Source organism: Notolepis coatsorum (assembly GCF_963971535.1).
Source record: "Notolepis coatsorum genome assembly, chromosome: 10".
Lineage (NCBI taxonomy): Eukaryota > Metazoa > Chordata > Actinopteri > Aulopiformes > Paralepididae > Notolepis > Notolepis coatsorum.
Window position 1 is genome coordinate 135,901,450 of NC_140174.1, and position 22,265 is coordinate 135,923,714.

Consider the following 22,265-nt stretch of genomic DNA (forward strand, 5'->3'; position numbering starts at 1 on the left):
CCTCCATGTGGAAGCAGCTCGGAAGTGCATCCAACTGTTCTCACTGTCTCTCAACTAAGACATCCAACAAACTAACACATCCAACTGTCTTTCAACTAAGACATCCAACAAACTAACACATCCAACTGTCTTTCAACTAGACATCCAACAAACTAACACATCCAACTTTTCTTTTGTTTTGAACCTACTTTCTATAGAACTTCATTCTTAGATGCTTCTATAGAAAGTAGGTAAAACAAATAAAAAAAAGTTTTTTTGCCCTATATCCAGTAGGGGGAAAAAACATTTCTTTGCCCTATAAGAGGGGATTATTATTTGTTTTAAACCTACTTTCTATAGAAGCAGCTGGGAGGTCCGCTGTTTTAAGTGAGTGTGGATTATTGAATTAATTGATTGATTGATTGCTAATTTTATTACTGTCCGCCTTGTTTCCAACTGGTTAAGTTTAGGCACTCTTTCGAAGTCGCTCTCTTTCGAAGTTGGTTAAGGTTAGAGTTTGGAATCAGGGCTGGTGGTCTATCGCCCTGCTCTAAAGACAAACTCTAACCTTAACCAACTTCGAAAGAGAGCAACTTCGAAAGAGTGCCTAAACTTAACCAGTTGGAAACAAGGCGGACAGTAATACAATTAGTAATCAATCAATCAATCAATTCAATAATCCACGCTCACTTTTATTTTTTTTTGCAATTAATCAATCAATCAATTCACGCGATTTTTATTTTGTTCCACAATGACTCATGACCCATCAATTACATCATCCAACATTGTTTAAGAAACTAACACATTCACCGTGACAGAATCATTTTTCATTTAGTCTTTATGACCCTATCACCATATCCTTTCGTAACGTTTACTGTCCGCCATCTTACTTTCACTTCTAGAAACTCGCATGGCGGATTGATAGTAATGCGGTTGTGGGCGGGTCCTGGGACCAAGAGCGTTGGTTATTACAAATACCCACGTGTAACTTGACTGTTTCAGCCAATCAGAATCGAGAAATTTGCATGCCGTTGTATAAGATAAGATATTCCTTTATTGTTCCTCATAGCAGCATGGGAGGGGGTATACAGTAGGTATGGGCAGGATAATAGAAGGACATAAATATTGGCAATACAATTTTATCGGAATATAAAATAAATATGAGAAGAAAAAAATAATTTGTGTTTGTAATATAATTTGTAATATAATTAATAATATAATTAACTCTGGATATAAGAATATGAGAAAAGTAAACAGTGTAATCAAAGGAGCAGATGAGGGTCTGTATGCCCTATCAGTTATGGATATGGACCATTTTGGAGAATCGTAGAAACTAGTATTAGTATCGACTATGAGAATCCTGGCATGGCGACGTCCCTACCTTCTAGGTTTGTGCGGGAAACATTTAACCGAGGGCGAACCTTAAGAAAACCTTTGTGTCGTTTCTCCACACTGGGACACAGATAAATGTATGAGTGAGTGACGCTGGCTGCTTCTCGTCACTACAGGCTGGTCTGGGAACTGGGACACAGATAAATGTATGTATGAGTGAGTGACGATGGCTGCTTCTCGTCACTACAGGCTGCTCTGGGAACCGACACTCTGCTGTGTTGTTATTTATAGTTCCCATGACATCACAGTGGCCGTAGGCAGGACACATGTTATCATGTGATACTATGGACGGACGTGAGGCCTTATGCAACAAAGGCTAGGCACAGTTACACCAATGTTTTGTTGTTTTTACTTAGGTTTACTTGTAATTACACACTGAAGAGAAGAGTCTTGTCCAGTAAAATGTTCCGCTATACGAGGAATATAAATGATACAACTGGATCGTGAAGATTCTCTTCACTTAAACCCCAGGGCCCTCATTTATCAAGTTTTCTTAGAAAACCTTCTATTTCCACACGTAAGCACAGAATTTAGAATGTGTGCACGCACAAAAAAAACGGGATTTATCACACGTGCGTACACAGGTCCTACGCACAGTTGTCTTTATAAATATCACCTTGCTCCTAAGCTGGAACTCGTGCACTGTTTTAAGTATTTGCATACCAGAACCGCCCCGATTAACCATATACGGTAATGGAACACCCCCATGAAATGTGGAAAAGTGGACTAAGCAGAGGGAAGCGTGTTGTACACGGTGATGTCGGATATTATATCTATTAACTTCCTAAAAGACCATTGCTGCCTGGACACCGCAAACACTAATAAAGACCATTAACCACTGTTTTGCCGTTGCCTGTTGGTGTCATTAATGCATGCTGGAATAAGAAGGCCTTTCTTCATTTATTTTTAATATTAATAATTATTATAATACGATAAAAGACAGCTCCGTCTTTTAATACACATATATTGTACAGTAACGTCAAATAAATACTACAGTCCCCGCTGAAATAAAGGTTCTGCACGCACATACCAGCAGTGATCTACAGCATAAAAGATAGCCACTTTATAATACTATTCTGAGTAGATAATTCATCTGTATAGCAACAGAGTCACGGATCTGGTCGGGGCAGGTAGCATTATGTCGGGAAAATCTTTATGAAATAAACAAATGTGAATTAAAGAATTTAAAAACAAAGTTTAGCATATTAAATCGTTTTATAAGCTTTCTGAGTAGATAATTCATCTGTATCGCAACAGAGTCACGGATCTGGTCGGGGCAGGTAGCATTATGTCGGGAAAATCTTTATGAAATAAACAAATGTGAATTAAAGAATTTAAAACGAAGTTTAGCATATTAAATCGTTTTATAAGCTTATAGCTTTTTTCGTGCTGATTTGAGAAGGGTCCAGCTGCAGAGCCGGAGAGCAACTCTCAGGGCCAAGATAGCACTTATACTATTTTGAGAGAGACAGCAGAGAGACAGACAGCAGAGAGACAGACAGACAGACACTGTTCCACAGTGTGTGTGTGTGTGTGTGTGTGTGTGTGTGTGTGTGTGTGTGTGTGTGTGTGTGTGTGTGTGTGTGTGTGTGTGTGTGTGTGTGTGTGCGTGCGTGCGTGCGTGCGTGCGTGTGTGTGACTACTAGTCTAATAGTAGAGACTCAGCCCCCCCCCCCCTCTGGACCACCTCCTAGTAGAGACTTCTCTAGGAAGAAGACGAAGATGAGGATTAAGGCGAGACACTGCAGGTGAATAGGCAAATATAATTTTGTTGATTTTGAGATTTTGTTATATTTTGCTTCCTAAACATGTCTTCTATGAAACTAGTGACAATAAAACGTCAATAACACACATTTAGTTGTTTATTTTACTTCATTTTGCCTTATTGCATCCATAAATGTCCACATATTTAATGGAAAAGGGCCTCATTTGCATACATAAACATAAATTTCAGAAAACTTGTCTCTACTAGGAGGTGGTCCAGAGGGGGGGGGGGGGGGGGGGTCTCTACTAGGAGACTAGTGGTCACACACACACACACACACACACACACACACACACACACACACACACACACACACACACACACACACACACACACACACACACACACACACACACACACACACACACACACACACACACACACACACACACACACACACACACACACACACACACACACACAGTGGAACAGTGTCTATCTGTCTGTCTGTCTCTCTGCTGTCTGTCTCTCCGGCTCTGCAGCTGGACCATCTCAAATAAGCACGGAAAAGCTTTTAAGCTTATAGCTCCAATTTGGGTCCCAAATTGCGGTACAAATGAAGGAGGTGTCTCGGGTAGTGGACTCTAGTTAATATTATGTTCTCTCTGCAATTAGACTGCCCCTCATTCATTCATTCATCCCTAATTCATTCCTGCGAGCGCAGTCAGTGCACCCGATAACGCTATATATATAAACCTGCATTCATTCGGAGAGAAAGACCTATTCCACATGCTATTTAGGGTTTGACAATAATTACACTAATATCGCTATTTCACAATGAACTATAATGAATTACGGGGGTCAACGTAACCTGTTAGCAAGCGCCCCCAAAATTGGCCATTTTAGTTTTAGTTTTTGAGGACTGCATACTTTTTTTGCAAACCAAAACAACATACTTTATACTTATAGCACATGCATGAGCCTGGTCTCTTTTGAAAGATGACATTCTGAAGTTTCTGATTCCAGAAATAAATTCACTTTTAGTGCTAACGTAATAGAGTTACATAGGTCTGAACTTGAGTTGTAAAAAAACTTGTTACTCAAGTTTTTCTGTAGTAGTCAGTACTGTAGTCCAGAGGTAGTATTTCCCCATGAGATGGTATGGCTTACAAATCTATTTATGTAGTACATATCCAAATTTCATAAAGATCCATTCAGAAATGAGTGATTAGGAGTGAATTTGGCTTCCTGTTAAATAATTTAGTTGTTCACCTAGATCCCTGATTCACACATCCCCACATGGTGTATCATTTGAAGCCACACTCATTGGCTACAACGATCCACAATAATTTTCGAGATCGGATCTAGATTGACGGAACTACTGCAGCTCATATCCTGACTATGAGAAAACCTGAATATAATAGCTGGGATCTGAGTACAGTTATACTGAGGTATGTGTAAACACCATGCAATAGCTGGCATTTGTTGATATTAGACAGTTATACTGAGGCATGTAAACACCTTATATATAATAGCTGGCATCTGTTGATATTAGACAGTTATACAGTTATACTGAGGCATGTAAACACCTTATATATAATAGCTGGGATCTATTGATATCAGGCAGTTATACTGAGGTATGTAAACACCATACAATAGCTGGGATCTGTTGATATCAGGCAGTTATACTGAGGTATGTAAACACCTTATATATAATGGCTGGGATCTGTTGATATCAGGCAGTTATACTGAGGCATGTAAACACCTTATATATAATGGCTGGGATCTGTTGATATCAGGCAGTTATACTGAGGTATGTAAACACCTTATCCTATTCACAGTAGGGTTTTGTGGTCTACGTAAGAGACAATTATTCACAATATTCCGCTTACTCATACATGCATATTGGTAAATGGAGACATGAAAGGAAGTTAACTAAGTATGCAGAGTATTAGTGCATGTTTATGTAAACGTACACAGTGTTGCTGATGGAGCCGGTTGCCATGACTTGACCATTTGCTACATTTTATCCAAAGCACATGAGTTCATACATACTGTTTTTAGAATGACTGGTGTGTCCCAGTGGGAATCAAACCCATGGAGCTACAGGACCAGTATGTTACACTCGATATATGAAATATGGGATGATATTACAGTAATATGTACCTGTATGTTACCTGATTTGATGTGATGTATGTTACCTGATACCTTTGTTTAGAATGTTTGGTTCATTTGTCAATTGGCAAATGATGAACCATAACCAAACCAACAAAGATGGGTGGGGTAGGCTGTGCATTGGAGGTGGGGGGGGGGGGGGGGGGGGGTTGGGTAGGTGGGGCACATGAAAGCACACAGGAACACGCACGCACACATACACGCGGACACACACGCACATATTCCAGACACAAAAGGAAGAGTTACACACCCACATATTGCAGACAAAAGGAAAACGAGTTATTTGTTTCTTCTCCAGAGTAACACAGTGACGAGACAATGCATTCGACGCGTAGTACCCAACCTTGGGCTACGCAGGCTCAATGGCTACCATGTACTAGCACCCGGCACACATCACACTACACAATGGCTGAACGGCTCAGGAGACAGGGTTTAGATATCAGCCAATTAAGGGGAAGGGATGATTAGGTGGCCTTGATGTCAGAGACCTACAAGCTGGGTGCGAACCATGGGTAAGCTGGGTGAGCCATCAGCTCCCCTAGCTCAGACATCAGCTGAAAACATGATTTGTGAATTTTTGGGGGGTCTCTAAAATACTGACAATAAATGCTATTTTTGCCATGCATTTCTCATTTTTCTGTAATTTTCTGTATCGTCATCATCGTGTATAATAATCAAATTAGGCTATTTTGATGTATGATTAATGATTTGCGTGTAGTGGCTACTGGGACATAATTCACGGCATTCTAGCCTTTTGTGGTGTTTACTACATCTCCCATGACCCTTAGCGGGGGATGACGTAGTTAAAGAGAGACAGACGAGTGAAAGTTGAATGGAAGTGTTGTTTGTGCGACAGTAGCGTGCGTAATAAACTAGTGTTTTTGCATCGGAACACAACTCCGTCTACGCTATCATTACTGCATTCCTGACGTGATCTTGGACGTATTTCGGAGATTATATCGAACATGTCAACTGAACAACAGAACGCAGATCGCAGAACTTTGAAGGCAGTTTCACTCAAGCTGCGCAGAGTGCCAACGCTTGGTTCGCGCAAGCCGAAGCCCAATTCGCTCTCAGGAATATTACCGCGGATGCCACCAAGTACTACTATGTGGTAGCAGCCCTTACAAACTCAACGGCAGCGAGAGTGGTGAGTTTGCTGGAAAACCCACCTACACATGACAAATATGTGACTATAAAAACACGCTCTGAGTTTTTTTTTTGCCCACCCAAAAAAGACAGGAGAGGGCGGGGGCAGTGTGAGCCTCCTACATGTTACTCCTCGCCAATGAGAGTCCGCGCTGGCAGGTGAAAAGAGAGCAGCTGGCTGTCTCCATATGTATCGGAGGAAGCGTGTGATAGACCTCAGGGCTCCCTAGAACGACCAGTAGGGGGCACATGCGCGCAACGACCAGGTAGGGGAGGGGGGAATTGGCATAACGACAAAGAATTGGGATGGGAGAAAAAAAAACAGTACTGTATTTGTAAATCTGGTATGTCATAAATGTATAGATGTAGCAGTACTGTCTATCTGTATGTCATGTATGTCATATATGTTATGATGAATTGAAAATGGGGGACCCTGATATACAGTAAACAAGACGAAAGTCTTTCTCTGGTCTGCATCCCCTTAACAATTGTGTGTGTATTGAGCTGTACTGTATTGTACCCATTCTGCAATCTGTTAATAAAATGTTCAATCAATCAATCAATCAATCAAACATGATTGGGAATTTGGCCAGGAACGTCAGGGAACCCCCTACTCTTTACGATAGGCGTCCTGGGTTCTCTAACGACCAAATTTAGTCAGGACCTCGGTTTAGCGTCTCATCCGAAGGACGGCACTCGCAGCTGTACGGTGTCCCTATCACCGTAACACTAACAGGGGCATCGTTACTGACTAGTCCAGAGACGGACTGCTGGACAACAACACCACTTTCAGACAGCAGCCTTGACTGGGGCTCAAACCGGTGATCTTCCGATCATGAGTCCGGAGCTCTACTCATGTAGCCACGCTGCAGGACAGTATATTCATACTCCAAGTGATTGGGATTGACTTTACAACTGAAAATACAATATCACATTGTAATTTGTACTGGAAAACTAAAGCCATATACCATTATACCGTCAAAGCGTAGACAATTATCCTGATGTGATATTTTAGCCACACCGGTGTCCAGCCCTAGTGATGATATGGTAATATGTATGTTACCTGATATGTCTGTGATATGACAGACATATTGTAGTTTTTTCACACAGCATGGGAAATAATACAGCCGGACTACCTAACAATAATTAACATATTTACAAGTCGTATTAAGTTTTGTAAATAAGGCGACAGATAGAGAAGATTTAAAAGCACAAAAAATTGGCAATATCTCAATTTCGTCCTATTTCTGAATTTCACAACATTTAGCCTTTTTTTGAGGAATGGTGACAGGGGTTTGACCGATGGCGAGTCACACATCATGTGATGGTGTGATGCGTGGGGTGACTGCTACCTGTACTGGGCGAGCAGCAGGCCTCCCAGGGAGGAGCCACAGATGGAGAAGCCCATGGCGATGACACCGTTCCAGAAGCCCAGCTCCCTAGCCGTCATGTGGTGGTCCAACAAGAAGAGGGGAAACATCGTTACTGCCCCCTGCTCACCTGGAGGAGGAGGAAGAGGAGGAAGAGGAGGAAGAGGGGGGAGACGTAGAGGAAGAAGAGGGAAGAGGAGAACAGATCGAGGTACAATGTTAGACAGCAGAGTTCAATAATGCTACCATTTTTAGTATCCAAATACTAAAAATTTATGAAATGTAGTATACTAATACTAATACATGTATAAATGTAGTATAGTAATACATGTATAAATATAGTATAGTAATACTAATACATGTATAAATGTAGTATAGTAATACATGTATAAATATAGTATAGTAATACTAATACATGTATAAATGTAGTATAGTAATACATGTATAAATGTAGTATACTAATACTAATACATGTATAAATGTAGTATAGTAATACATGTATAAATGTAGTATAGTAATACATGTATAAATGTAGTATACTAATACTAATACATGTATAAATGTAGTATAGTAATACATGTATAAATGTAGTATAATAATACTAATACATGTATAAATGTAGTATAGTAATACATGTATAAATATAGTATAGTAATACTAATACATGTATAAATGTAGTATAGTAATACATGTATAAATATAGTATAGTAATACATGTATAAATGTAGTATACTAATACTAATACATGTATAAATGTAGTATAGTAATACATGTATAAATATAGTATAGTAATACTAATACATGTATAAATGTAGTATAGTAATACATGTATAAATATAGTATAGTAATACTAATACATGTATAAATGTAGTATAGTAATACATGTATAAATGTAGTATAGTAATACATGTATAAATATAGTATAGTAATACTAATACATGTATAAATGTAGTATAGTAATACATGTATAAATGTAGTATAGTAATACATGTATAAATATAGTATAGTAATACTAATACATGTATAAATGTAGTATAGTAATACATGTATAAATATAGTATAGTAATACATGTATAAATATAGTATAGTAATACTAATACATGTATAAATGTAGTATAGTACTACATGTATAAATGTAGTATAATAATACTAATACATGTATTAGCATTAGTATACTAATAAATGTATAAATGTAGTATAGTAATAAATGTATAAATGTAGTATAATAATATCAGAATACAGTAGGTGTATGCTACCTAGAGGATTGAAGAATAAGCATGTGTGTCACTTTAAAGCTGAACTATATAAGATTGGCACCATGTGCCTGTAAGAGGTAAATGCACATTGGTTAACCCTTTCACTACCACACTACAGATGGTTAACCTTTCACTACCACACTACAGATGGTTAACCTTTCACTACCACACTACAGATGGTTAACCTTTCACTACCACACTACAGATGGTTAACCTTTCACTACCACACTACAGACGGTTAACCTTTCACTACCACACTACAGACGGTTAACCCTTTCACTACCACACTACAGAAGGTTAACCTTTCACTACCACACTACAGATGGTTAACCTTTCACTACCACACTACAGATGGTTAACCTTTCACTACCACACTACAGATGGTTAACCTTTCACTACCACACTACAGATGGTTAACCTTTCACTACCACACTACAGATGGTTAACCTTTCACTACCACACTACAGATGGTTAACCGTCTGTAGTGTGGTAGTGAAAGGGTTAACATTCTGTATTGTCGCAGTGAAAGGGTTAACCATTTGGTAGTGTGGTAGTGAAAGGGTTAAACATGACGGACAAGAGAAAACGACAACAAATACATTTCTTCAAGCAAGGCAACCTTGGGCACTGTTTTACATTATTGTCCTTCACGTTTATGCTCTAGAAGTTAGACCGGGGCCCCTGTTCACCTGCGGGTCACGTGGAACCCTCCTCTAGAAGTTAGACCGGGGCCCGTGTTCACCTGCGGTTCACGTGGAACCCTCCTCTAGAAGTTAGACCGGGGCCCGTGTTCACCTGCGCTTCACGTGGAACCCTCCTCTAGAAGTTAGACCGGGGCCCGTGTTCACCTGCGCTTCACGTGGAACCCTCCTCTAGAAGTTAGACCGGGGCCCGTGTTCACCTGCGGTTCACGTGGAACCCTCCTCTAGAAGTTAGACCGGGGCCCGTGTTCACCTGCGCTTCACGTGGAACCCTCCTCCAGGTCGGCCTTCAAAGTTCTTGTTTGCTGTGTTTCACGCATCGCTTGTTGGGAGGGTTTTTCTCTTGTTAAGCCCATCTCAACCCAAATCCATGATTTATATTATATAAATTAATATATTGCTAAAGAAGTGGATTTTCTTTTTCATGAAAAAGTTAGGCTACACAGTGCAGGTTTAAATTATTAAAAGAAGTCATGGGGATGATTTTCAATCATCTTCACTATCATAGTCCTGGATTCTGTTCATGCACTCCTAAGGTTTTCAGCATAGAAGTCCTTGTGCTCCTTGTAAAATGTGTCAGTTTAGGGCTCTGTACTGTACAGAATGTGGAAAAAGGAAAACCAACAACCGAGATAGCCCAAAGATGTAAGAATGTACACAAGGTATATATCATCACTGTGTCCATTATACATACCTAAATACATACCTACCTATTAAGCCAAACGATTCCTCCCAATTACAAAATCTTGAGGCTGGCCTGCTTGCCATTAAAAAGTGGATGTCGCAAAACGTTCTAATCCTTAACGCAGATAAAACTGAGATGTTAGTCGTTGGCCCCCCAAACCACAGAGGCCTGTTTGAGCACATCTCCCTCAACTTTGATACTTGTCATGTATCTCAGAGCTCCACCATAAAAAACCTCAGTCATTTTCGATTCCTCCCTCTCATTTAAAGCACATATAAAAAATTATTCACAAAAGACGTGATATCTCGCTTCCTAGAAAATTGGCATGTATTTTTTAAATGTTTGGACTTTATGGTGTTTTTGTTTTGTTCTTGATTTATTGTGATGTTTCTTCTTGATTTGTTTAAAGAAGACGTGTCCGGCCCCATGGGGACATTAACGTGTGTTGTTAGGCCTTACAAATAAATTTGATTTTATTTGAATTTATTTTGTGGAAATGGCCACTATTTAGGCTGGGGTTGCGAAGGAACGGACGTTTGTAGAAACAAACGGTTTGTTCCCTGTTGGGAGTATAAGCATTTCAAATGAGCCATAGCATGTCTCCATACAGTAGCTATAATATAGAATATACAATGGGTCTACAAACATCGTTAAAATGGTCTGAAATGCTGGCGCCAGATATTAAAGATGGGAAAACAGCGTGGCAGTCAATGAGTTAAAGAAGACGTGTCCGACCCATGGGGACAGGACGACAGGATGGGCAGAGAACATTTAATTCAGTGCATGTGTGTGTGTGTGTGTTCCTGTGGTCGCCCATCACATGTGTGTGTGTGTTCAAATCTGCATGACAAATAAAGACTTCTTCTTTTTCATTTTGTTTTATTTTTATTTTTTTCTGTCTTCCCCCCCATATGGGGGTTATCAGTGTAACCTAGACGTTAGGGGTCCAGGTGTCTGTGTGGTCCTTCAGGACTGACCCATGCTGATGCACAATATGTCATTCATTGTATTGTCCTGAAGTACTGTGTGCAAAAAGAAAAAATATGCAATAAAGTATAAGTCATAAAAAAAATACTTCTTCTTTTTCTTCTAAATCTGCATTTTGCTGTGATGCCCCTAGCTACTGGAATGAACTCCAACAGTCCTTAAAGCTTGAGCTTGAGATTGTTGCAGAGTATAAAACCTTGATCTCCAACCTTTGTCAATCAAGTTGTACATGTTTTAATTGATTTGTTATCCTTTTATATGCTGTGTGATTTTATGTGTTGTTGTTTTTTTGCTTATTTCTGTATGTACACTCTACGACGTGACTGTAAATGAGGGAAACCTCAGTTGCGTTTCAAGTTTAAATAATGGTTTGACATTAAATGAAATATGTTCCTGGGAAAGTTAACAGTATTCTTCATATGATATGACATTGTCTATATGTTCCTTCACTGAACACGTGCCAATTCCAATGACTTTCAACCATTGTATCTAACTGTTGATCCTCATAGACTAGACAACATTGTTTTCCTGAAATTATGTCTGCAGAATCAAATGCAGCAAAAACAAAATACACCTAGGCCTATTCCTGGAAAGTGTCAATAATAGATGTCTGACAAGAAAAAGAATACCCTCAGCCGCGTTAACAAACGGGGGCATAGCACTTTGCATAGAAGACAGAAAGGAAAACACAACAAAAATGCAAAAAAACGTCCGCGGATGAAACGGGGGAAACCTCACAAGGAGCGCTCAGTCAAAATAAAAAGTTCCTGTCAGACAATAAGACCTCCTCCGCGTGGCGCCGGGCGCGTGGGTGATGTTCTGTCGGAGCGCTGTGGTAAAATATTCAGTGGCGTCGACTAGACGCCATTATTGTATCACTGACTCCGGGAAAGGCGGCGAGACCGAGGAGCCACGCGTTGAGTGACAGCTCGCTCCCACACCGCTGTCAGAGGCAGCGCCCCCGACGACTCCCATCTCCCAGCCAGGAGGAAAACAAGAACAGAGAGGAGGGGGAAAAGAGATAGTGGATGAAACAGAGAATGAAATGTGAAATGAAATAGAGAACGAGAGAGAGAGAGAGAGAGAGAGAGAGAGAGAGAGAGAGAGAGAGAGAGAGAGAGAGAGGCTCTCCCAGTGAGATGGAGCGCAACGGCGGAACGCAGGTGTCAACGTTCTGACAGTGGCGTCATGACAACCCGGCTAAACGCGCGGCGTAAAAATCTCCACTTCTCGGCGTGTGAGACTGTCGATTCTTTACTCAGCTCCCTCGCTTCAACATCCTGTCACTCGCCTTTCACAAACACCAGCAGTCGGAATGCAGGAGAGGTACCGCTTGCTTAGGCCTGTCGTCGTCGCTGAATAGAAGTGTAAATCTCAATTTCTACGTTTAGTCAGAATTCACTGTTTCTTCTAGTTTTTGTTATTGGAATATTGGGATAATCTAATGTTCCATGTATCTAATGTATCCTTCTCTAGAGCTGGATAAGAAGGACGCGGCATCCGGACATGGTGTGTCATTCGTTGTCAAGTTGAAAGGCGTTTGTTGAACAGACATCATCATGACTTCTGTATGATTGATCAAATCAACACCAAGCCGTTGGTTGTACAGTATGACTGTGTTGTTCCAGACTGAGCCTACGCACTGTTAGTGCTGGTAATGTTAACCGGCGAGCATGAGGGGGTAAAAACGGACAATGAAAATTCAAACATTAAATAAGAAATGGACTGGTTGGTTGGCAGGTTTATGCACAGCCCGGCAATATGCCTCCTACTGTGATATTGTGGTAATAGTTATTATTGCAACCCAGTAAACGCCAATTTAACGCCAATTTGGCTGTGATGGCTGTGGTAAATTAACCTATATGTACATGCGCCAGTGGTAGCCACCCAGAAGGGCCTTTGTTGGCTTCACCAAATTATAGGTCTTCCAGACCTACCGCTGTGGGTGACGGGTACTTTAAAGGATTGTCATTTCATTTTTCTTTCTTATTGTCAACATAGCGTATGAAAAGACCAAAACCTGAAATGGATTTCTTCTACTCTCGATACTCTTCTTACTCTCTTCTACCCTCTCAACCAGGAAGCCATGCGTTCCCATCGTATGCTAAAATCATTAGGCTAAAGACAGCTTGCTACACATCATTTTTTTAAACACTAATGTATTATCATGAGGATCAGGGGCCTTGTAGCTGCTACACAGTGTATTTTAAAAGGCAACAAGCTCTATCGATCTATCAATGTACGGTAGGGCTGGGCGATAAAACGATAAGTATCGCGATATATTTTTATAATCGATAATACAAATAATATCGATAATAATATATTTTTTTATTGTGACCTGCAACAATAGTGCATGTGTGCGGTGGTTTGTCCACCAAAAAAGCGTCAAAAGATAGAAAAGAAACTAGCAGAGCCAGAACTGTTCAACTCCCCTGGAGCCACAGCCACTTTTTTTGGTACTTTTGCTTTCAAACCAGCTGCAGCCTGAGAACTGGAGTGTGAGGGGATGCAACACTAAAGATGGCGGCAACGACAAAGAATTGCTGCAAAATACACATACATTTGTTGTTTAAATAATAATTAATAATAATAAAAATATCGATAATTATCGATATAGAACAATATGAAAAATAGTATTGTGATATATCGTGATAAAAATGTTGGCCATATCGCCCAGCCCTAATGTACGGTAGTGAACGGAACAGCATAGCATGCCTTACACTTGAGTCCAGGGAAAAGTACAATGCCCCGTTCATCACAGTGGTGGACTTATGCCGACCAAAGCTTATTGGAGTTCTTGTTGGAGTTCTATGACTTCTGGATATGAGATATAATCTGGCGTTGGCTAGGTGGACCGTATTTGTAAGTAGGAGAAATGCATTGTAGGTTTTGGTCTTTTCATAAACAATAAGAATTCGTGTTGACAATAAGAAGAATTATTGACACTGGCTGTAACTCCTTCCAAGCACTGCAGACACAAGTGGTTTCCTTTCGACGGGTTTATTAAAGGCTTGGTCCTCCAATCCACCTCCAATCCACCGTGAAAACTTAAACAGAAACATGAGTCGCGTCAGGTCAACACAAACAATAATATACACGGTATGAAAACAACACATCAGAAAAGCAAAATACAAACAAACATTAAATACCTCGTTGGCTGCATCCTACATAAAAAGGGGTCTTATTCTTCTGTTCTTGGTAACAGTCTTGATAGTGGTACACTACACATAGTGGTACACTCTTAGAATTTAGAGAGCCTGTACAACTCGTCTCGGACCATTCCTGCCGCTTGCTCGCAGGTGTCTTAATCAGTCCCAGTCTCAGACCATCCCTGCCGCTTGCTCGCAGGTGTCTTAATCAGTCCCAAAGGTAAAAATGCGACAGCAGCCTAACGGGACACCATAATGATCAGATGTCAAAATTAATATATTATAAATTGTAGCAAATTAAATAATAAAGAAAATAAGAAATGAAACATAAATACATTCTCAAATATTACACTTACAAACTGAAATAACATATAAATGATGAAACCATATAATGGCCACAGTTACACTGGCCTTATCCAAATATAAAGACTTGACAGCCTATATCAGTGTACCAATCAGTCAATATCAACTTTTCACCGACACAGTCTACCATCATTGGTAATATGTCAGCAAAATACACTAACATAATTAGTGCAAAAACATTTTCGCAAAATTATTTTGTACTTTTATTCACACTAACTGGACCTTTCAGAAAAAGAACAATTAGGCCTTGTCTATTTACAAAGCCTGAGTAAGTATGAATATTGTACATTCGAATTTGTCTCAATTGACAAACCTAGTTGGGATAAAAGTTACCCTAATTAGTAAACAAACACAAAACACACACACACACACAAAAACCTATAGCCTGTATTTAGATCTAAAAGGAGCCATGACTATGACCTCACCATACAGGATCTCATTAGGCTAATTGCCATCCTGAGAATATCATTAGAACTGTATTCCATTAATACATTACTACAGTACTACACATACAACATGTGACTCAATTATATATATAAGACTGTGATCTAGGCCTATATATACCTTCTTTACAGCATCAACTGCAGTATAACTAAGGCCTCTTATCAACGGCACGGCCTGCTACTGTATCTTCACTTGGCTTTCATCCTCTCCTCCTCTGCTTGTAGCGGTCGATGTTGAATGACTCCAGTTTCATCAACAGTGCTGTAACCACACCAGTCACAATAAAGTGAACGTTGTCAGCAGCAGTACCCATGGTGTCTGTCTTGTTTACCCATGGAGCTACACTCCTGCCTCTGCCTGCCTGCCTGCCTGCCTGCCTGCCTGCCTGCCTGCCTGCCTGCCTGCCTGCCTGCCTGCCTGCCTGCCTGCCTGTCTGTCTGTCTGTCTGTCTGTCTGCATGCATGCCTCTATGTCTGTCTGCATGCCTCTATGTCAGTCTCTCTGCATGCCTCTATGTCTGTCTGTATGTCTGTCTGTCTGCATGCCTCTATGTCTGTCTGTATGTCAGTCTGTCTGCATGCCTCTATGTCTGTCTGTATGTCTGTCTGTCTGCATGCCTCTATGTCTGTCTGCATGCCTCTATGTCAGTCTCTCTGCATGCCTCTATGTCTGTCTGTATGTCTGTCTGTCTGCATGCCTCTATGTCTGTCTGTCCTTCTGTCTGTCTGTCTGCATGTATGTCTGCCTGTCTGTCTGTCTGCATGCCTCTATGTCTGTCTGTATGTCTGTCTGTCTGCATGCCTCTATGTCTGTCTGTCCTTCTGTCTGTCTGTCTGTCTGCATGCCTCTATGTCTGTCTGCATGCCTCTATGTCAGTCTCTCTGCATGCCTCTATGTCTGTCTGTATGTCTGTCTGTCTGCATGCCTCTATGTCTGTCTGTCCTTCTGTCTGTCTGTCTGCATGTATGTCTGCCTGTCTGTCTGTCTGCATGCCTCTATGTCTGTCTGTCTGTCTGTCTGTCTGTCTGTCTGCCTAGCTGTAGGTCTGTCTGTCTGTCTGTCTGTCTGTCTGTCTGTCTGCCTAGCTGTAGGTCTGTCTGTCTGTCTGTCTGTCTGTCTGTCTGTCTGTCTGTCTGTCTGTCTGTCTGTCTGTCTGTCTGTCTGTCTGTATGTATGTATGTCTGTCTGTCTGTCTGTCTTGCCTATCTGTCTGTCTGCCTGCCTGTCTGTCTGTCTGTCTGTCTGTCTGTCTGTCTGTCTGTCTGTCTGTCTGTCTGTCTGTCTGTCTGTCTGTCTGTCTGTCTGTCTGTCTGTCTGTCTGCATGCATGCCTCTATGTCAGTCTCTCTGCATGCCTCTATGTCTGTCTGCATGCCTCTATGTCTGTCTGTATGTTTGTCTGTCTGCATGCCTCTATGTCTGTCTGTCCTTCTGTCTGTATGTCTGTCTGTATGCCTGCCTGTCTGTCTGTCTGTCTGCATGCATCTATGTCTGTCTATATGTCTGTCTGTCTGTCTGCATGTATGTCTGCCTGTCTGTCTGCATGCCTCTATGTCTGTCTGTCTGTCTGTGTCTGCCTAGCTGTAGGTATGTCTGTCTGTCTGTCTGTCTGTCTGTCTGTATGTCTGTCTGTCTGTCTGTCTGTCTGTCTGTCTGTCTGTCTGCCTGCTTGTCTGTCTGTCTGTCTGCATGCATGCCTGCCTGTCTGTCTGTCTGTCTGTCTGTCTGTCTGTCTGTCTGTCTGTCTGTCTGTCTGTCTGTATGTCTGTCTGTCTATCTGTCTGTCTGTCTGTCTGTCCTTCTGTCTGTCTGTCTGTCTGCATGCCTCTATGTCTGTCTGCATGCCTCTATGTCAGTCTCTCTGCATGCCTCTATGTCTGTCTGTATGTCTGTCTGTCTGCATGCCTCTATGTCTGTCTGTCCTTCTGTCTGTCTGTCTGCATGTATGTCTGCCTGTCTGTCTGTCTGCATGCCTCTATGTCTGTCTGTCTGTCTGTCTGTCTGTCTGGCTGTCTGTCTGCCTAGCTGTAGGTCTGTCTGTCTGTCTGTCTGTCTGTATGTCTGTCTGTCTGCCTAGCTGTAGGTCTGTCTGTCTGTCTGTCTGTCTGTCTGTCTGTCTGTCTGTCTGTCTGTCTGTCTGTATGTATGTCTGTCTGTCTGTCTGTCTTGCCTATCTGTCTGTCTGCCTGTCTGTCTGTCTGTCTGTCTGTCTGTCTGTCTGTCTGTCTGTCTGTCTGTCTGTCTGTCTGTCTGTCTGCATGCATGCCTCTATGTCTGTCTGCATGCCTCTATGTCAGTCTCTCTGCATGCCTCTATGTCTGTCTGTATGTTTGTCTGTCTGCATGCCTCTATGTCTGTCTGTCCTTCTGTCTGTATGTCTGTCTGTATGCCTGCCTGTCTGTCTGTCTGCATGCATCTATGTCTGTCTATATGTCTGTCTGTCTGTCTGCCTGTCTGTCTGCATGCCTCTATGTCTGTCTGTCTGTCTGTCTGCCTAGCTGTAGGTATGTCTGTCTGTCTGTCTGTCTGTCTGTCTGTCTGTATGTCTGTCTGTCTGTCTGTCTGTCTGTCTGTCTGTCTGTCTGTCTGTATGTCTGTCTGCCTGCTTGTCTGTCTGTCTGTCTGTCTGTCTGTCTGTCTGCCTGCCTGCCTGCCTGCCTGTCTGTCTGTCTGTCTGTCTGTCTGTCTGTCTGTCTGTCTGTCTGTCTGTCTGTCTGTCTGTCTGTCTGTCTGTATGTCTGTCTGTCTGTCTGTCTGTCTGTCTGTCTGTCTGTCTGTATGTCTGTCTGTCTGTCTTGCCTATCTGTCTGTCTGCATGCCTGTCTGTCTGTCTGTCTGTCTGTCTGTCTGTCTGCATGCCTCTATGTATGTATGTATGTCTGTCTGTCTGCATATCTGTCTGTCTGTCTGCCTGTCTGTCTGTCTGTCTGTCTGCCTATCTGCCTGTATGTCTGCCTGCCTGTCTGTCTATCTGCCTATCTGTCTGCATGTATGTCTGCATGTATGTCTGCCTGCCTGTCTGTCTGTATGCATGTCTGTCTGTATGCCTATCTGCCTGTATGTCTGCCTGCCTATCTGTCTGTCTGCATATCTGTCTGCATGTCTGTCTGCCTGTCTGTCTGCCTATATGTCTGTCGGTCTGCCTGTCTGCCTATCTGTCTGCATGTCTGTCTGTCTGCCTGTATGTCTGTCTGTCTGCCTATCTGTCTGCATGTCTGTCTGTCTGCCTGGCTGTCTGCCTGTCTGTCTGTCTGCCTGTCTGTCTGTCTGCCTATATGTCTGTCTGTCTGCATGTCTGTATGTCTGTATGTCTGCCTGTCTGCCTGTCTGTCTGCCTATATGTCTGTCTGCCTGTCTGTCTGTCTGCATATATGTCTGTCTGTCTGTCTGCCTATCTGTCTGCCTGTCTGCATGTCTGTCTGTCTGCCTATATGTCTGTATGTCTATCTGTCTGTCTGCCTGTCTGTCTGTCTGCATGTCTGCCTGTCTGTCTGCCTATATGTCTGTCTGCCTGTCTGTCTGTCTGCCTATATGTCTGTCTGTCTGTCTGCCTATCTGTCTGCCTGTCTGCATGTCTGTCTGTCTGCATGTCTGTCTGCCTGTATGTCTGTATGTCTGTCTGCCTGTCTGTCTGTCTGCCTGTCTGTCTGCCTGTCTGTCTGTCTGCCTATCTGTCTGTCTGTCTGCCTCTCTGTCTGCCTATCTGTCTGCCTGTCTGCCTGCCTGTCTGTCCACCTATCTGTCTGCCTGGATGCCTGTCTGTCTGCATATCTGTCTGCCTGTCTGTCTGTCTGCCTATCTGTCTGCCGTGCTGCTTGGAGGAGAGATCTCACAGCCCTGACTTCAACTAATTATTTCTTTAAAGGGAAGGAGGGAGGGGGAGGGAGGGGGGTGTAGACAAACACAACAAGGCTGATTATTCATTTCTATAAATATTCTCAAAGCAACAATTGTCCATTTCAGCAGGGATTTCATTAGACATCCGCAATGTTTAAACAAGCAACATGGAAGGAACAGGAGAGAGAGAGATAAGAGAAAGAAACAGGGAGAGAAGAGGAGAGAGAGATGAGAAGAGAAAGAAACAGGGAGAGAAGAGGAGAGAGATGAGAAGAGAAGAGAAAGAAACAGAGAGAGAAGAGGAGAGAGGTGAGAAGAGAGAGAAACAGGGAGAGAAGAGGAGAGAGATGAGAAGAGAGAGAAACTGGGGGAGAAGAGGAGAGAGAGAGAGAGAGAGAGAGAGAGAGAGAGAGAGAGAGAGAGAGAGAGAGAGAGAGAGAGAGAGAGAGAGAGAGAGAGAAAGAGAGAGACAAATGGGACAAACACCCAATTGAGACTCTACATGCAGAATTTTGCAAATCCATTCTCCGCACCCAACGGAAAACACCAAATAATGCATGCAGAGCAGAGCAGAAGTAGGAAGATACCCACTAATCATCAAAATTCAAAAAAGAGCATTCAAATTCCACAATCACCTAAAAGAAAGTGACCCAGACACACTCCACAACATAGCCCTCACCCACAGAGAGACCCTCGATAGATACCCACTCAGCCAGATGGTTCGGGGACTCTGCTCACAAACACAAGCAGAGCCACCAGACAGAAACCACACTGGACTAAATCAAATTATAAGAAAACAAAAAGAAAACTATCTGACACATTGGAAAGAAACAACCCAAAACCAGAGCAAATTGAAATGCTATTTGGCCCTAAACAGAGAGTACACAGTGGCAGAATACCTGAGCACTGTGAGTGACCCAAAACTAAGAAGATCCTTGACTAGGTACAGACTCAGCGAGCACAGCCTAGCCATTGAGAAAGGCCGCCATAGGCAGACCTGGCTCCCAAGAGAAGACAGACTATGCACCCACTGCACACAAGATGAGGTGGAAACCGAGCTCCACTTCTTAACAACCTGCCCACTATACCAAGACATCAGAGACATATACTTCCCACAAATTGCAAACACCCAAAGAGACTTTGAAAACATGGACAATAACTCAAAACTCCCATACCTACTGGGAGAAATACAAGAATGTGCAAACACAGCAGCAAGATGTGTGAGCTGCTGTGACAAGAAAAGGACATCCAACGGAATGCAACCACCATAAAGACTGTACAAGAAATTCCTTCTGTAATGTACTGATTTACTTTGTTTTCTCTGTTTGATTGTTTTGTTTTTTTTGGCTTTGGCAATAAAGCCCATTTGAATTTAATTGAATTGAAATTGAGAGAGGAAAGCAGGAGAGGGGATAGATAGGATGTGGGGGAGGGGGAGAAGAGAGAGGAAGGGAGGAAGGGGAAGAGGGGAGAAGAGGGAGATAGAGGAGAGAAGAGAAAAAGGGGGAGAAAGGAGAAAGGGAGAGAGGGGAAGGGGGTGGAGAGAGAGGAAGGGGATGGAGAGAGACAGTAGGTGAAATGGGGGGACAATGGAGGAGTTAGTTGAAAGAGGAAGAAAGGAGACAAACTGATGAAAAACAGACACGAAATACACAGAACAAAACACAGTCAGACGTGATTAGAGAGGAGGAAGAGTGGGAGTAGAGAGAGAGAGAGAGAGAGAGAGAGAGAGAGAGAGAGAGAGAGAGAGAGAGAGAGAGAGAGAGAGAGAGAGAGGGGGGGGGGGTGAACAGAGACATTGTTAGAAGTTAGTGAGGGGGAAACAGAGGCAGGCTGGCAGGCTGAAAGAAAATGACGTGTTTATGTTTGTATGGGAGACAGAGAGAGAGAAGGAGGCTGAGAAATAAAGAGAGAGAGAGACAGCAAGGGGAAGAAGAAACAGAACAGAGAGAGGGGAGGGGTAAAAAGACAGAGAGAAAGAGTCAGAGGAGAGGCAGACGAGAGAAGGACAGAGAGAAAAAGACACAGACCAGAGGGATGGTGAGAGGAGAGGAGAGAGGAGAGAGGGGGGCAGAGAGACAGAAAGACACAGAAAGATGGAGAGAGAAGAGAAAGGGCACGAGAGAAGGAGACGTACAGAGAGAAAGAGAAATAAGGATGGAAAAAGAGAGAGAGAGAGAGAAAAAAACACACGCAGAAATAGATACAGTGACATCTCCTTAGCAAATTACCTCAATACCTTCTATGCGAGGTTTGATGCTGGTAATAACAACACCAGCCCACAAGCCACGGCAATGGGGGGGGGGGGGGGGGGGGGGGGTCTGCTGCTGATGGAGACTCAGTGTTCAGGGTAACAGAGCATGAGGTGAGGAGGACCTTTAAGAAAGTGAATATCAGGAAGGCCGCAGGTCCGGACGGCATCCCCGGCCGCGTCCTAAAAGTCTGTGCCGACCAACTGGCCCCGGTATTCACTGACATATTTAACCTGTCCTTAGAACAGGCTGTCATCCCCACCTGCCTGAAGAAGTCCACTATTATCCCTGTACCCAAAAAATCCAAGCCTGCTTGCCTCAACAACTACCGCCCTGTAGCTCTCACCTCCATAGCCATGAAGTGCTTCGAGAAGCTAGTAAAGGGCTACATCTGCTCCTCCCTCCCCATCAACATGGACCCCCTGCAATTTGCATACCGCCCCAACAGGTCCACGGAGGACGCCATAGCCCATGTGCTGCACACAGCAGCATCACACCTGGACAAGAGGCAGGGGAACTATGTGAGAATGCTGTTCATCGACTACAGCTCGGCATTCAATACCATAGTCCCCTCCATACTCATAGCCAAGCTCAGGGACCTGGGCTTGAACTATGACCTCTGCCAGTGGGTCTTGGACTTCCTGACGGGCAGACCCCAGGTGGTGAGAGCAGGCAACTGCACCTCCTCATCCATCACCCTCAACATAGGGGCCCCCCAGGGCTGTGTTCTGAGTCCCCTCCTCTACTCCCTGTACACACACGACTGTGTGGCTCAGCGGAGTAGCAATACAATCATCAAATTTGCTGACGACACAGTGGTGG

General features: G+C 42.8%; 1 protein-coding gene across 1 annotated transcript in view; it reads right to left on the reverse strand.

Annotated features, from left to right (window-relative positions):
* The window catches only part of mfsd3 (major facilitator superfamily domain containing 3), a 99,144-nt gene that overhangs the window by 62,699 nt on the left and 14,180 nt on the right, over positions 1 to 22,265 (reverse strand). The window contains exon 3 of the mRNA XM_084322717.1: positions 7,753 to 7,900. Within this exon, the coding sequence (XP_084178843.1) occupies positions 7,753 to 7,900 (148 nt within the window). The remainder of the gene's footprint in view (positions 1 to 7,752; positions 7,901 to 22,265) is intronic.